The following is a 14,725-nucleotide window of genomic DNA, read 5'->3' on the forward strand; positions in this document are numbered from 1 at the left end:
GGGTGGGGAGAGGGGAATCCAGAAATGTAGTATTTGAGAATGGGAACATTTGCTGATAGCGGTGAATTTTCATCACTTTTTTCTATAAGCCGTAAGAATTGTTTATCTTTTCCAAATTACTTGGTAATATACAGGGTAGCTCAGAAAGAAGAGGTCTGGGGGGGGGGGGCTATAAGAGATCTGGTTTGCCATCTTCCTCAGATATATATATTTTTAATTGTAATTATGTTGCAGTTATTATTATTGTCAATTTTGGAAATCACCTTTTAGTTGTGCGAGCTGCAAACTAGGAAAAACCTAGTTTGACCCAACAGGAATTTGGTTTGGATTTTGGTTGTTTTCATCTGTAATGGTTGAGTTTACATATTGTGCTATCCTATGCCTTGTTTTAACTATAATTTGAGTAACCTTAATTGGCTGGTTTCAAGAAAGCCAAAATCATTATTTAGTGGTCGAACAAGTCATAAAGCAACATTTACATATGCGGTGGCTAATTTCACACAACTACAACCTTACAAAATTCAGTATCTTTCTTACCCTCTTGTACCTCTCGTTACCTATCTAGGTAGCACTGAATAAAGAACTATGGGAAAACAGCTGCTTCTATAGATGGTCTCGAACAGGGGTCAGCAACCTGGAGCCACATGTGGGTCTTTCCTCCTTCTGCTGTAGCTCCCTGTTGCCGGTCAACTCCACAATTGATAGGGCTTTTGGTTAGGACAGTTAGAGGAAAAAGGATGCCATGCTAGGAGGAGACTCTATGGTGGGGGAACCAGACTTCCAGTTGGCTCCAGAATTAAATGGGGGGCTTCCAGTTAGGACCTTTGTGGCTTTTTAAGTGTTTAAGGTTGCCGACCCCTGGTCTGGAACTAATTTAACAAAAGACAGATGTGTTAGGAAGGTGATGTTTCAAAGTCTGTCCAAACCACCAACATATATAGTTGCCTGATTAAGAAGATCTGAAAGATGAACTTTTACAAACTTTTTGATCAGCTCTAGTCATAAAGATATGGGTGTGCGGAGTAAGATCGGGTGGGGAATACTGCAACACCTCTGAGCAGCCCTGATAATTTGCCAAAATCGGTTAAGATGTTGAGCACAGATAGCAGCGCTTGAGAAGACTGCACCTTCTTTGCCAACTTGAGAAAACATCAAAAGCCAAATTGGGCTTCTACCAAAAGCATCACCTTCTCAGAAAAGTTGTTATCATCAGTGGGCTGTGCCTCACTGGCGATTATGAACCGCACAAATAATCTTGCTGTCAGTGAAACTATCAACAAAGTCAAATCTGCAAGACTGTTGCTCTGTTTTGCAGTTTACTGCAGAGATAAACACAATGCCATCTTAATTTCCCATAAAACGAGGGGCTTTCAAGGATGAAGTCAGTATTTCTGAACCCTTTGACATTATGTTGTGGCCCACCAGTGGCTAGCAAAGCTGGCAGAAGAGTCAGACAGTGAGGAGGTTGGGCAGGAGGATGTGCCAGTCCTGGAGTCTGGGGAAGGTTCGGATGAGGGCTCTGCAGAGTGGAGGCAGAGACGGGGCTGAGTCCGTCTGGCAGTGATCAGGTGCCTAGGGAGCTAGACAGCAGTGAGGCAGAGGAACAGCTGGAGCCTGTTCCCAGTGTGTGCATGCGCAGAGCTGCCAGAAGAAAAGAACAACTCAGAAATCTTGGGAGTAAAGTCACAGGTGGAAGGTGATTGGCCCCTCCCATAGGAAATAAAAGAGGAGCGAAAGGGGAGTGAGCTTTTGCAGCAAACAATTTGTTCGTTTGGTCGTTAGATTCGTTTCAGGAGTGTGAAGTGTCTTTCCTTGCACAGTATCTCATTTGGACAATATTGACATGGCAGCTTTCCAAGATAGATAAGGTCTGTAGTCATAAATATTCCTTTGAAAGACTGTTTTCCAGGCCTTTGCTGAATGTGAATGAGAGGAATTCACATTTGTTTAATAAAAGGGGTTTTGACGGGACCAGGACTCTGCCTCGTGCTTTTTGGGGAAGCCTAGATCAGAACACATGATACCAAAGCCTGTTTGGCCATTTTACAACATTTTAATGAGAAAAGCTGGCATTATAATATTCATTTCCATATCACAGTGAAATAATGAATGAAAATGATAAGATAAAAACACCGCTTAGCTAAGATCATCTCCTGAATTGATAAGCAAAGTGAACCCAAGAACTCTTAGCTAATGGGGATTTTGCAGAATCCTTCCCCTGGAGTGGGGTGGGAATGGAGATTTTACAATATCCTTCCCCTGGAAGTATCCTTCCCCTGCCATGCCCACCAAGCGATGCCCACAGAACCAGTAGTAAAAAGTTTGAATTTCACCACTGGTTGAGTGGCATATTTCCACTTAACAGAAGGTGAAGCTGAACATGCAACCTTGCATTATCCTGAAGTAGTTCAATGGACTTTTCCGATTCATTTCATATCTACCCCACAATCGGGGCTAAGTGGAGCCTCCCTCCATCCAACCTCAATCGACATACCTACTTTCTGTTCTTCACCTACACCTACTGCTTCTACAACCCACAGATACACTTCATAGCTCAGAGCTAAAATGACTAACCACTTCCTCTTGCATACAGCTCCTAAAATTATCTTCCATCTTCCCCAGAGGCACCACATACACGCATAGACTCTCACACACAAAAGTTATCAGCCCTATAGAAATAGAAAGAATTACATTCAGGCGTGGTCTCAAATGCAGCTCCAACTGTCTCACTGCTGCTGTTTAAGGTACAAGCTTGAAAGAGGTAAGTCTGAATTGTAAACTCTGGGATGTACTCAAGGCATACATTTCAAGCTCCTTCTTCATTCCATCAGTGGCATGAAGTTAACCATACCCAGTCTTCATAGGTTTGTAAACCTCTCTAATATGATGTGCGTCAAATGTTTTAAATACCAGGAATATGCAGAAAGTCAGACAGTGCAAAAACTAGATTAGATTGCGTGGGACTGCAACCCTGTGGTTTGTGTGTTGTGATAATCTAGCCATTGTCTTAGCATATTTATGAACCAAGCTATCACAATACATCATAAAAGGTTTTTTATTTACTTGGGCTTAACATACTTATGTAGATACACCCAATGTATTTGTAACCTAGTGTTCTGAACTAGGCTTCCTGATACGGTAAAATGAACACAATTAAATCCAAAACCCCTCTTTTTCTTTCAAAGGCTATGCATGATATTCATCCCCAGCCCGTAATGAGTTTCAAATAGGAGTAAAGAGTCCTACAGCAGGCTGCCAAAGTCCTTCGAGATAAGAAGCCTGATAAGCACCCACCTTTATCTTCTTTGAAAACGCTGCCAAAGACTTAATTGGCAATTAGCTTGGCAGGGCCACAAGGAGCAAAGAGTCCAAACATATTTTCAGAAGGTAAACTGACCAGCATGAACCAAGTTGCTTCCTGTAAAGACTCATGTGCCTTTGCTCCTCCTTTATGTCCTATGGGAGGGACCAATCAATCACCTCCAAACCTTACTCCCGAGTCGTCCCTTCTGTCTTAACTCTTCTTGCCTTCTGGCAGCTCTGCGCATGCGCGCACTGGGAACAGGCTCCTCCTGTTCCTCTGCCTCGCTGCTGTCCGACTCTGGAGGCTCCGGGGGCAGTACATAACTCCCAGATGGCCTTGGCCCCCTCTCTGCCTCCGACGCAGAGCCCTCATCCGAGCATTCCCCAGACTCCAGGACCGGCCCATATTCCCCCCCAACCTCCTCACTGTCTGATTCTTCTGCCAGCTCTGCAGGTCACCTATGGACCACAACACCTAGATTCAGTGAGGTGTTATTGTTACTGTCATTAATCCTGCCAGTGAGAATGTCACATGGGTCATGGTCAGAGGTGTTATTCAGCCGGTTTGGACTGGTTCAAGGAAACCACTAGTGGAAATATTAAGTCGTTTGGAGAACTGGCACCTACCACCTCTGGTTGGCCCCATCCTCCTGTCCCCATCGTTCCCTATTCTATATTCCCTTGTTTTTTAGCTCAGTTGATTCATGCAGCAGAGTGGATTGCTGTACCTCAGCTGAGCTAAAACACAGCTCAGCTCACCAGCACTGACACCAAGGGCGGCCTTTGAGTGTTGTGCCCATGCGTGAAGCGCATGTTAGGCATGGACAAAACGCTCTCTCATACAACCGGCAGAAAAAGATTTGGAATCCCACCACTGGTCGTGGTTGTACTAAACCTGGTAAGCAATTTCACCTGTTGGTTTGTAGAATGAGATGGATTATAAACTCACAAAAAGGGCTGAGTTTGTAGAATATTCTGGATTTCCCCTCTTTACTAAAGGAAGACTAAACAAAAAATTAAGGAACCATTTACTTAGCCGATTGCACAAATGCAAACCACCAGATCCATGGCTGATCTAATTGAGCATGTTGGGTGAGTCAACAGAGCCCCGGGAAACTGCTTGTATCACCCACATTTCTCCAGCATCTTACCTGTGTAACCGGCCAAGGCAGCAGCAGGAATGACAGGTTTGTCCTTGTTCATGTCACTTCGGTCTCGAACATAGTCCTTGAAAGTGCCTTTGGGCTTGTGGTTGGGCAGAGGGACAGGATAGTCCTCCGAATCAAAGCTATCATAGGAAGGGACGCGCTGGAGACTCTGGAAGGATGACTGGCTGCTCCAGGACTGCGCCAGACGGTCACAACTGTCATAACTCTCTATGCTCTCAAAAGAATCTTGGCCTCCAAGTTTACCTGCAAGGCAAGAAGAAAATGAAGTTCACCTTCAACCAGTGATGGAGATGCCTTCGTAAGGAGGGGGAGGAGATAAAAGGCCCAGGCTACAAAGAACATCTGACTGCCCGATCCTCACCAACGTTGACTTCAATATTCATGTTTTAATGTGATAGAAAGAAAAAGTCATTCTAAAACACGGCAAGCAACCATTGTAACCATCCTTAATGAAATATTGTTTTTGCTTAATTCATGTTGCTACCTCAACTGCATTACTTTCCCCTTCTTTTTGGCAGCCCAGCCCCCAGCCTGTCCCTCAAGAGCTTAATGTAGCTCTCGGACAAAAAGAAGTTGCGCAGTCCCCATATTTCTGTCCTGCAACTCCACCGTGAAGCTTTTGTTGAAGCCTTACTGCTGAAAAGGAGTCAGGCATGAGTATTTTCAGGTGTAGATCTGCCCTGAAGGGCTGTTGGCATGATGGGGTTAGAAGGGCACTATGCCATCTTGGGTGGTGCCCAAAACAGGTGTAAGGGAGAGGCTTAAGATGAAGCTGCAATGAAATGAGGGTGGATCTCATATTTTCTTCTTTAGGCCTCGTGTCCATCTGACATTGCACTTCTTGGTGTAAGCAATATCACGTACATCTTTTGAAGACTTCAGTGTGGGACCATGGTGAACTCAGAGTTCACAAGGCTGAATCTATGCCTCTAATTGCCTGAACATTGTCTCCATGCTTTCAACATTTGCATGACCTTTTCTCTGAAATATACTTTTTTCCTACTCAGTTAAGGAAATTGCTAAAACCTGTGAAGGAGGGAAACACACCGAACTACAGCTCTGGAGTGGTAGTGGAACATAGTCTGGATCCCAGAGGACAGAGACAGTAAGTTTCAACTGTTTGGTTGGGAGAAAGAGGCTCAAGCCTGCTCCTCCTTAGAAATTGTCAGAGAATATCTCTAATGATGCAAGTAACTTGCTTTAGTTGGGGAGGCTTTCTGTTTATAGGGGAGGAATATTAAAGGAAACTTCTTAGAAGTAACTTTGTGCGTGTCTTCCTTGGTTTTTGGAGCTTGATAGGAACAGAGTCTTACAAGCAAGGCAAAGATTATAAACTGAAAGTAGTTCAATCTCACATTTAATCTGTAGTTCAATCTCCAATTTCTCCACCTAACAGCAACATGTTGCAAGGAGAAGTAATGACGTCTTCATACAGATTACTGAGTTAGATGGAGAAACCACCTGATCTGCTATAAGGAAACCACCAAGCACAAAGATTATCACTTGTGCTATTTATCAAGAAACTTCACCAAATGTGACAAGTATCGTCTTTTATACTTTGGCTTCCAGATTCTCTCTCTCTCTCTCTCTCTCTCTCTCTCTCTCTCTCTCTCTCTCTCTCTCTCTCTCTCTCTCTCTCTCTCTCTCTCTCTCTCTCTCTCTCTCTCTCTCTCTCTCCCTCCCTCCCTCCCTCCCTCCCTCCCTCCCTCCCTCCCTCCCTCCCCCCCCCTCCCTCCCTCCCTCCCTCTCCTCTCCTCTCCTCTCTCTCTCTCTCTCTCTCTCTGTGTGTGTGTATCTCTATCTGTCTCTATCTACAATAGTGGCCAAAATCTACAGTAGTTTCCCCAAAACCTTTTGGGGGCAAAAAGTGTATTTTTGAGGTTTGATGGCTGATACCACCACTTTTTTTTAGAAATCCCATATATACCAACGGAAAGATAATTTAATCAAGAATATAATGCAATGACTTTTATAAAGGATTTGCTATCAGAATAGCAGTTATGAAGAAGAAAAGTGAAACCCATAGAAAAAAACAAGATATACAAAAATTATCACCATGTCAGTTAATACTTAGTAACCATTAGTGTGAATTACGAGCTTACAAAGTCTCCCCATGGAGTGAACCAAGTCTTTGAGTTCTGCAGCTGTTATAATGTGAAACCAAGATTGAATGATTGCTTCTATTAACTGGGTTTTATTGCTGGGTTGTTTCTGACTTATAACTTTTTATAGAATACAGATAATTGAACACACTTTGTTCCATTACATTCTTGATTAAATTATCTTTCTGGTGATATATAATTTTATGGTACAACTCCAAAAGAAAGTGTGTTATTAGCCATCAAACCTCAAAAGTACACTTTTTTCCCCAAAAGGTTTCCACAATTTTGGCCACTACTGTATGTATGTATGTATGTATGTATGTATGTATGTATGTATGTATGTATGTATGTATGTATCATCTATTTATCTATCTATCTATCTATCTATCTATCTATCTATCTATCTATCTATCTATCTATCTATCTATCTATCTATCAATCTATCATCTATCTATCTTTCTCTTTCTCTCTCTCTCTCTCTCTCTCTCTCTCTATCTATCTATCTACTCTATTTCTGTATCAATCTATCTACTCTATTTCTATATCTATCTATCTATCTATCTATCTATCTATCTATCTATCATCTATCTATCTATCTATCTATCTATCTATCATCTACTTTATTTCTATATCTATCTATCTATCATCTATCTATCTATCTATCTATCTATCTATCTATCTATCTATCTATCATTTATCTATCTATCTATCTATCTATCTATCTATCTATCTATCATCTATCTATCTATCTATCATCTATCTATCATCTATCTACCTATCTATATATCTATCTATCTATCTATCATCAATCTTTCTCTCTATCTATCATCTATCTATCTATCATCTATCTATCTATCTATCTATCTATCTATCTATCTATCTATCCATCCATCCATCCATCCATCCATCCAACCATCCATCCATCCATCCATCCATCCATCCATCCATCCATCCATCCATCCATCCATCTATCTATAATTATGCATTTATTTGAACACTTTCAGAGTTTGGCTGCATATGTAGCGCCCTCTGTTACTAAAAAGGAAAGGTTGTGCATTGTTGCTTCCTCTTCCTCCTCCTCATGACCATTAGATATTACCTGAGTCCTGGCAAGCATGAGGGTTGTTTATTACTTGGCTTCTTAGAGATCAGTCCAAAAAGTCAACTCAGACAACTCTGCCCAGATTAATCACTCTTACTTCAGTTAAAAAATCTGAATTCCTACCAAAGCACACAGGTTCAAAAGTGAACAAATAAAACAAAACAAAATAAGATCTTGCACTGCTTTCTCTGGAATTCCACTCGATGGCTATTGCTCAACCATGTCAGATTTACTGACAACCTTAAGAGCGCAGTAGGATCATTTGAGTTCAATAATTACCAAAACCAGTCTAAAAACAGCTGCTGGGATTGTGTAAGACCCGGCCGGGGGGGGGGGAGGTGGAATTCATTGGCAGAGATGGTGGCAACTAAAACCCACAGAATAACTCTCAGAGGTGGACAGAATGCTTTGAAGTGGCATATTTGCCATGTTTTGATTTGACCTCCATGTCCTCTCCAGTATGTACCTCCCTATCCACCCAACCCCAAAATATATCTAGTAAGAATTTAAATAATGGCAGGAATCACTTGCTTGAGATAAGCAAAATATAAGGTAAAGGTTCCCCTCGCACATAGGTACTAGTGGTTCCTGACTCTAGGAGGTGGTGCTTATCTCCGTTTCAAAGCTGAAGAGCTAGCGCTGTCTGAAGACGTCTCCGTGGTCATGTGGCCAGCATGACTAAATGCTGAAGGCGCACGGAACGCTGTTCCCTTCCCACCAAAGGTGGTTCCTATTTTTCTACTTGCATTTTTACATGCTTTCGAACTGCTAGGTTGGCACAAGCTGGGACAAGTAACGGGAGCTCACTTCGTTACGTGGTGCTAGGGATTTGAACTGCCGAACTGTTGACCTTTCTGATCGACAAGCTCAGCATCTTAACCACTGAGCCACCACGTCCCTCAAGCAAAGTATAGACAGTCTCTAAAGTCTAGAATTTGGAAGGTTTGCGACGCCTTTCTCATACTGCATCTTTAGAAGACTCAAAAGCAAATGCATGGCTTTTAAGAAAACAAGCAAGTCTTCAACAAATCTGTTGGTAGAATTTCTAGTTGAAAAATCTTGCGTAGCATAGCATAGGAAAAAGTGTCCATCAGTCAGAGGAGATATATCACCTTGCCAAAACAGTGCTATTTATTTATTCATAAACCTGCAAAGTGATCCCAAAGGAGGGATAAATTTGTTAAACAAACAAACAAATCACATTTATTTATTTAGTCGGTTGATGTGCCCAATGAGGGAGCTGCATCCTGTTAACCTTGGCTGATCTCAAAAGAGCTCAACAGGGTCAGTTAAACCAGGATAATACTTGGATGGGAAAACAAGGGTGTAGGCTACACTGGAAAATTACAAAAAATAAATAAATCCTAGAAGGCAAACCACTTCCAAATAACTGCCAAAAAAAAAGTATATGGATGTTTCCAGAAATTTTTGCATTTTTAAACATTGTTGATAGGTGAGCTTAGCTACTGTGGCTTGATCACGGTGTGATCTCAGCTAACTGTAGTACATTCCAAAAACCTTGGTCAAATCATAGCTTTTAGTGATATAAAATCCCAGCTAGTATAGTGATTGGACAACAATAGGTGATTTATGGTTTGTTCGTTGGTTTGTTGGTTTTTGTGCTAAAAAAACAAACAAACCAGAAGGCTGGGTTTTAGGGGGGGGGGGATAAAACTGTTTCAACCTTACTGTAAAGTGTAGGCATAGGTGTCTGGGAATCAGAACTGGGACCAACAATGTGGTCAAATCCAATTTATTATTAAATAAGAAAGGCTGACATAGGTTTGAGGTATGCATTAAAGGTATATACTTATATATAGGTATAAAGGTATATGAAGTATATATTAAAGGTATGGTGGTGGTGGTAAGAATGGATATGTGTGTATGTCTGTCTGTCTGTATGTATGTATGCATGAATATACATATACAGGTATGTATGTATGTATGTATGTATATACACACACATACATACATACACACACACATATGTAAAGGTTCCCCTTGCATATATGTGCTAGTCGTTCCCGACTCTAGGGGCTGGTGCTAATCTTAGTTTCAAAGCTGAAGAGCCAGCGCTGTCTGCAGACGTCTCCGTGGTCATGTGGCCGGCATGACTAAACACCGACGGCGCAAGGGACGCCGTTACCTTCCCACCAAAGGTGGTCCCTATTTTTCTACTTGCATTTTTACATGATTTTGAACTGCTAGGTTGGCAGAAGCTGGGACAAATAACGGGAGCTCGCTCCATTACATGGTGCTAGGGATTCGAAGTGCCGAACTGCTGACCTTTCTGATCGACAAACTCAGTGTTTTAGCCACTGGCCACCACACACACATAAATACATACATACATACATACATACATACATACATACATACATACATACATGCATGCATGCATGCATGCATACATACATTGTGTGTGTGTTTGTGTGTTTGTGTGTGTGTATTTGAAACCAAAGTGATTCATCCCTATTTACAAATAAGCCTGGTGTCCCCATGTTTTGACACAATGGCCATTGCACGAAATTTCTTCAATAGCCTTTGCCAGTTCTAGATTCCTCAAGATGTCTAGGACTATGACATCCAAAGTCTGTAGTTGGGGAAGACTAGGGTAGAACATGTCCCCAGGAACATCACTTAGGCATACTATACCAAAATTACCCACCATTTAGCAAAAGTAACCAGCAATATCATGTTGCCCCAAAATTACATATCCTGATAATAAGGCCATGCCATATTTTTCCTGCAGGCAAAAATATATGCCCTCCCCGAATAATAAGCCCCCTGGACAACCCCCCCTCCAGACAGGCAGAGTGCCACTCACCAACCTAGCGATATCCCGATGGCGCAAAGCCACAGGAATCGGGGGGAGGGGGGGCAAAGGCACTCACATTGCTTGACACCTTTGGGATACCACTAGGCTGGTGGGTGGTGCTGTGCCCAGCTCGAGCGGGGGGTTGCCGGGCAGCTGCTCTCACAAGAGCACCACTCACCGACCCAGTAATATCCCAAAGGCGTTAAGCCACGTGGCGCTCTGCCCGGCTGGAAAGAGAGGTTGCGCAAGCACCTGTTCTGCCTTCAGCTTGTGTGCCTCCCAGCCTCACCATGCCCAGCTCTCCCTGCAGGGCTGGGCCAGAGCGCTGCTGCCACAATGGCCCCGCTGCCGCCACCATGGCCCCGCTGCCGCCGCTGCCACAGCCCCACTGCCACCGCCACCACCATGCTCCGAGCATCACCGGCTTCCAAACTCCAGAGATCCGCTGCCGAGTCTTCCGGCAGCGGCCACTCTGGGACTAAGCTCTATGGTTGTGGGCTGGCTGTTGGAAGACTCTGGTGGGACAGAGAGTCTTCCCGCGGTCGGCAGTGGATCTCCGGAGTTTGGAAGCCGGTTATGCTTGGAGTCTAAATCAATAGCAATAGCACTGAGACTTATATACCGCTTCACAGTGTTTTACGGCCCTTTCTACGTGGTTTACAGAGTCAGCCCCTTGCCCCCAACAATCTAGGTCCTCATTTTACTGACCTCAGAACTATGAGAGGCTGAGTCAACCTTGAGCTGGTGGGAACTGAACAGTCAGCAGCAGAGCTAGCCTGCCCTACTGCATTCTAACCACTGCACCACCACAGATTGAACTCCAGATTGTGGGCAGAGTTAGCCCGCAATACTCCATTCTAACCACGGCAACACCAGGGCTGATTAAAGGCACACCAGCAGAATGCAACCATGATTCGAAGAAGTTTTGTGGAATGGAACAGAAGCAACCACAATGGCCCAAAGAGAGGAGCCTTCATTATCTACTTGTCTACACTACCTCGGCTGGCACGCCCCATGCACATGTTATCCGGTGTTACGACTTCCTGTTTGATGGTGAAGTAGTCTGTCTGCAAGGAGTCCATCTGCATTGGGTCGCGAAGAATGACCGGTGGGTATTCATTCTCATATTTGAGAGATAGGAGCTCCTCAGAGCTGATTGGATGGAGAGTCTGGTAGGACTCTGTGATGAAGCTGGGCTCAGAAAACTCTGATGGAGGCACACACTGAGCATGCTCAATGCCATAACCTGCAAGGAGAAAAATGGCATGAAGTGGTGATCCAGGGTTTTAAGGACCCTACGTGGGCCGCTGTCTAGGATTTGCCAAAGATCCTGCAAGGTTCCCTTCCTTCTGGATCTGATGTGACAGGCAGACGTAATTGGGAAGAGGTTTACTAGGTCACACATTCCAATATTTGTTCTAAGTTGACAGAACACATTTTTAAAGCCCAATATTCTACACACATTAAATTACCCTCTTGTAGGAAGGAGGGAGGGAGAGAGGGAGGGAGGGAGGGAAGAAGGGAGGGAGGGAGGGAAGAAGGAAGGAAGGAAGAATAGAAAAAAAGAATTGGACTTACTAATGAAGTAGTCGGATGTGTAGCGAGATTCTGGATAGGCAGTATTTATTCCATTTGCTGGATATGGCTTGATCTCTTCTGTAACAAAGAAACGAAAGGGAATATCTCAGTTATTCAACAACAATTCAACTAACAACAATATATATATAGGTAGGTGAAGCTGAGAAACTGTGACTAATGCAAAGTCATCACACAACCTGGTGATAAGCTTGTCAAAACGGGCCCATGTAGAAAAAACTGATGGGAACACTATGTTGAATGTTGGAAGTGGTAATTGCCAAGACATCCATTATGGAAATGCAACATGTGGACCATAAAGGCATGAATCACTGTGGAGTCCAGTGGTGTGCATGTAAGCAGGGCTTTCCATCACATGAACATCTGTATTAAAATTTGTATGCGATTTCCAAGACTTTCCCCATGCGACATCTAGTGCTTTAAATGTCTTGAAGTACTGACTGCACTAAGGGTAGCAAGCTGAGGCAATCAATATAGCTTGAGCACAGTTCCCATCATCACCAACCACATGCCAAGCTGACCAATGGAAGTTAAACAGGAGAACTGTCCTCCTTAACTTCTACTAAACAAATGTTGTTGATACAGTTCCATGACTTACAGTTGTGTAATAGGATTTTCCCTCATTATTATTTTTATCAGACTAGGAAAGCTGTTTGTGGCTGGCAGCTACATCTCATGAGTACGCCATTTGGCACGGTCTACTCACATTGCAAAATCACTGCATATTTTTTTCACTGATCTTGGTTTAATTTGACTATTGTTCAAAAAGTGTGAATAAGAGAAGCATCACGGTCCTATGCAGGAAGCCATGTCATCGCTATTCAGTGGTTTGCTAACAAATTTCAGGCAAAAAAATGTCTGCAGATTTGATGAGTTCCCTTTCTACTCCCTCATCTAAATCATTGATGAAGCTATTGAAGAGTACTGAGCCTAAGACAGAACCTAGGGCAGGGCTCAGCAACCTTAAAATCTTAAAGAGCCACAAAGCTCCTAACCGGAAGCCCTCCGTTCAATTCTGGAGCCAACCGGATGTCTGGTTCCCCCACCATAGAGTCTTCTCCTAGCATGGCTTCCTTTTTCCTCTGCCAACCAGAAGTCTGGCTCCCCCACCATAGAGTCTCCTCCTAGCGTGGCATCCTTTTTCCTCTACCTGTCCTAACCGAAATCCCTATCAATTGTGGAGCTGATCAGCGACAGGGAGCTGCAGCAGAGGGATAAAAGAGCCACATGTGGCTCCAGAGCCACAGGTTGCTAACCCCTGACCTTGGGGTACCCCACTGCTTACTTCCCTCCATGAAAATTGTTAGCAAAACAAACAGAATAACAAAATATTAGAATGTACAGAAATGGATAGATTAACACTTAAAATTAAGGAGAAGGAAGAAATTGAGTATTTTTTAACATGAGATTTGTTTTACCAATGGCTAACTAACAGAAAGACAAGCTAGAAATTTAAAAGCTTAAGAAATGATTAATTATATAAGGAAGGTTTACTAAAATTGATAAGCAAATTCTATTAATATTATGTGATCATTCTTAATGTTATGAATATCATTGTTACTATTATCATTATTATTTCTCAAAATTAACTGTACCGAGACAACACACTGTTTATGTAGACATTGAATTTATGAACAACAACAACAACAACAAACAGTGATACCTATTGTCATCGGGACACTTGGTACCATGTCCAAGTATTTTATAAAGCACATCAAGAAATTGTAGCTTCCTGCAACACCAGAGGAACTGCAAAAAAACTGTGCTACTCGGAGCATCGTACATCTTAAGAAGGTACCTGGTTGATAGCTAGGACACTAGCAGCAACCCATAACAACCATTAGCACCAGTCAATGGTATTTGTGATGCATTTTTGAATATTCAGCTGATTGAATTTCATGTTTAATGAATAAAGTATATAATAATGATGATGATGTAAAAATTATGTTATTCAGCAGGAGGATCTTGAGGAATTGGGGGAATCTAGAAAAGCATCTCAGAGGTCTATGAGGCCCATGAACTTTTTAACCATGGTAGGAAGCTCCTGTGATCAATATCAGCTGGACTAGGCCAGATTCTACTGAGCAGCGTGTCCTAGCGCCATAACTTCAAAAACTTTTGCCAAAGCAAACACGTAGAATTGCACGGTCAAAGTAATCAAGATGGCCAGGGTCAAAGCTTCCAACACACTTAGGTATTTTGAAACATTTCAGCCAGAGGTGACTCACCTACCACAGGCTGTCTAACAAAGACAGAAAAGCCATGACTGACATATATTTCAGAATACTCAAAATTAATCCCTTTCCATCCCCCGTGCCCTAAAATAAACCCTTGTTTCTCCCAGTCAACAGTGCCCTCCCGTTGACTACAAAGTTGGTGCCTTCTTTAGAACTATATCCTGCCCTGTCCCCTTCCCTGTGGTTATCTATCTGGGGGTTTGGCAGATCTGTCCAGGAGGAGGGAAAAGGGCACAAAGCTCTCACAACTCAACTCACACAAGTCTTAGTTTTGTTTAGAACTCTTCCCCATTCCCCTTAGCAGAAGGAGAGGTCAAAACTAGGTTCTTTTTGAATGGATGTACACTATTCTGTGGCTGACCTCTGTCCGGAATCAGCAAAAATACCGTACAGCCCTC

General features: G+C 42.9%; 1 protein-coding gene and 1 long non-coding RNA gene across 4 annotated transcripts in view; both read right to left on the minus strand.

Moving 5' to 3' along the window:
* LOC309396289 overlaps positions 1-14,725 on the minus strand; it is a 394,508-nt gene that overhangs the window by 21,165 nt on the left and 358,618 nt on the right. The gene's annotated exons all lie outside the window — the stretch shown is intronic.
* The window catches only part of ETS1 (ETS proto-oncogene 1, transcription factor), a 142,666-nt gene that overhangs the window by 13,340 nt on the left and 114,601 nt on the right, over positions 1-14,725 (minus strand). For all 3 annotated transcript variants that reach the window (XM_081961296.1, XM_081961297.1, XM_081961298.1), the window contains 3 exons: positions 12,073-12,150; positions 11,492-11,740; positions 4,455-4,715 (listed from right to left, as the gene is read on the minus strand). In XM_081961296.1, coding sequence (XP_081817422.1) covers positions 4,455-4,715; positions 11,492-11,740; positions 12,073-12,150 — 588 coding nt within the window. The remainder of the gene's footprint in view (positions 1-4,454; positions 4,716-11,491; positions 11,741-12,072; positions 12,151-14,725) is intronic.

This window comes from Natrix helvetica (assembly GCF_964273705.1).
Source record: "Natrix helvetica genome assembly, chromosome: 8".
Lineage (NCBI taxonomy): Eukaryota > Metazoa > Chordata > Lepidosauria > Squamata > Natricidae > Natrix > Natrix helvetica.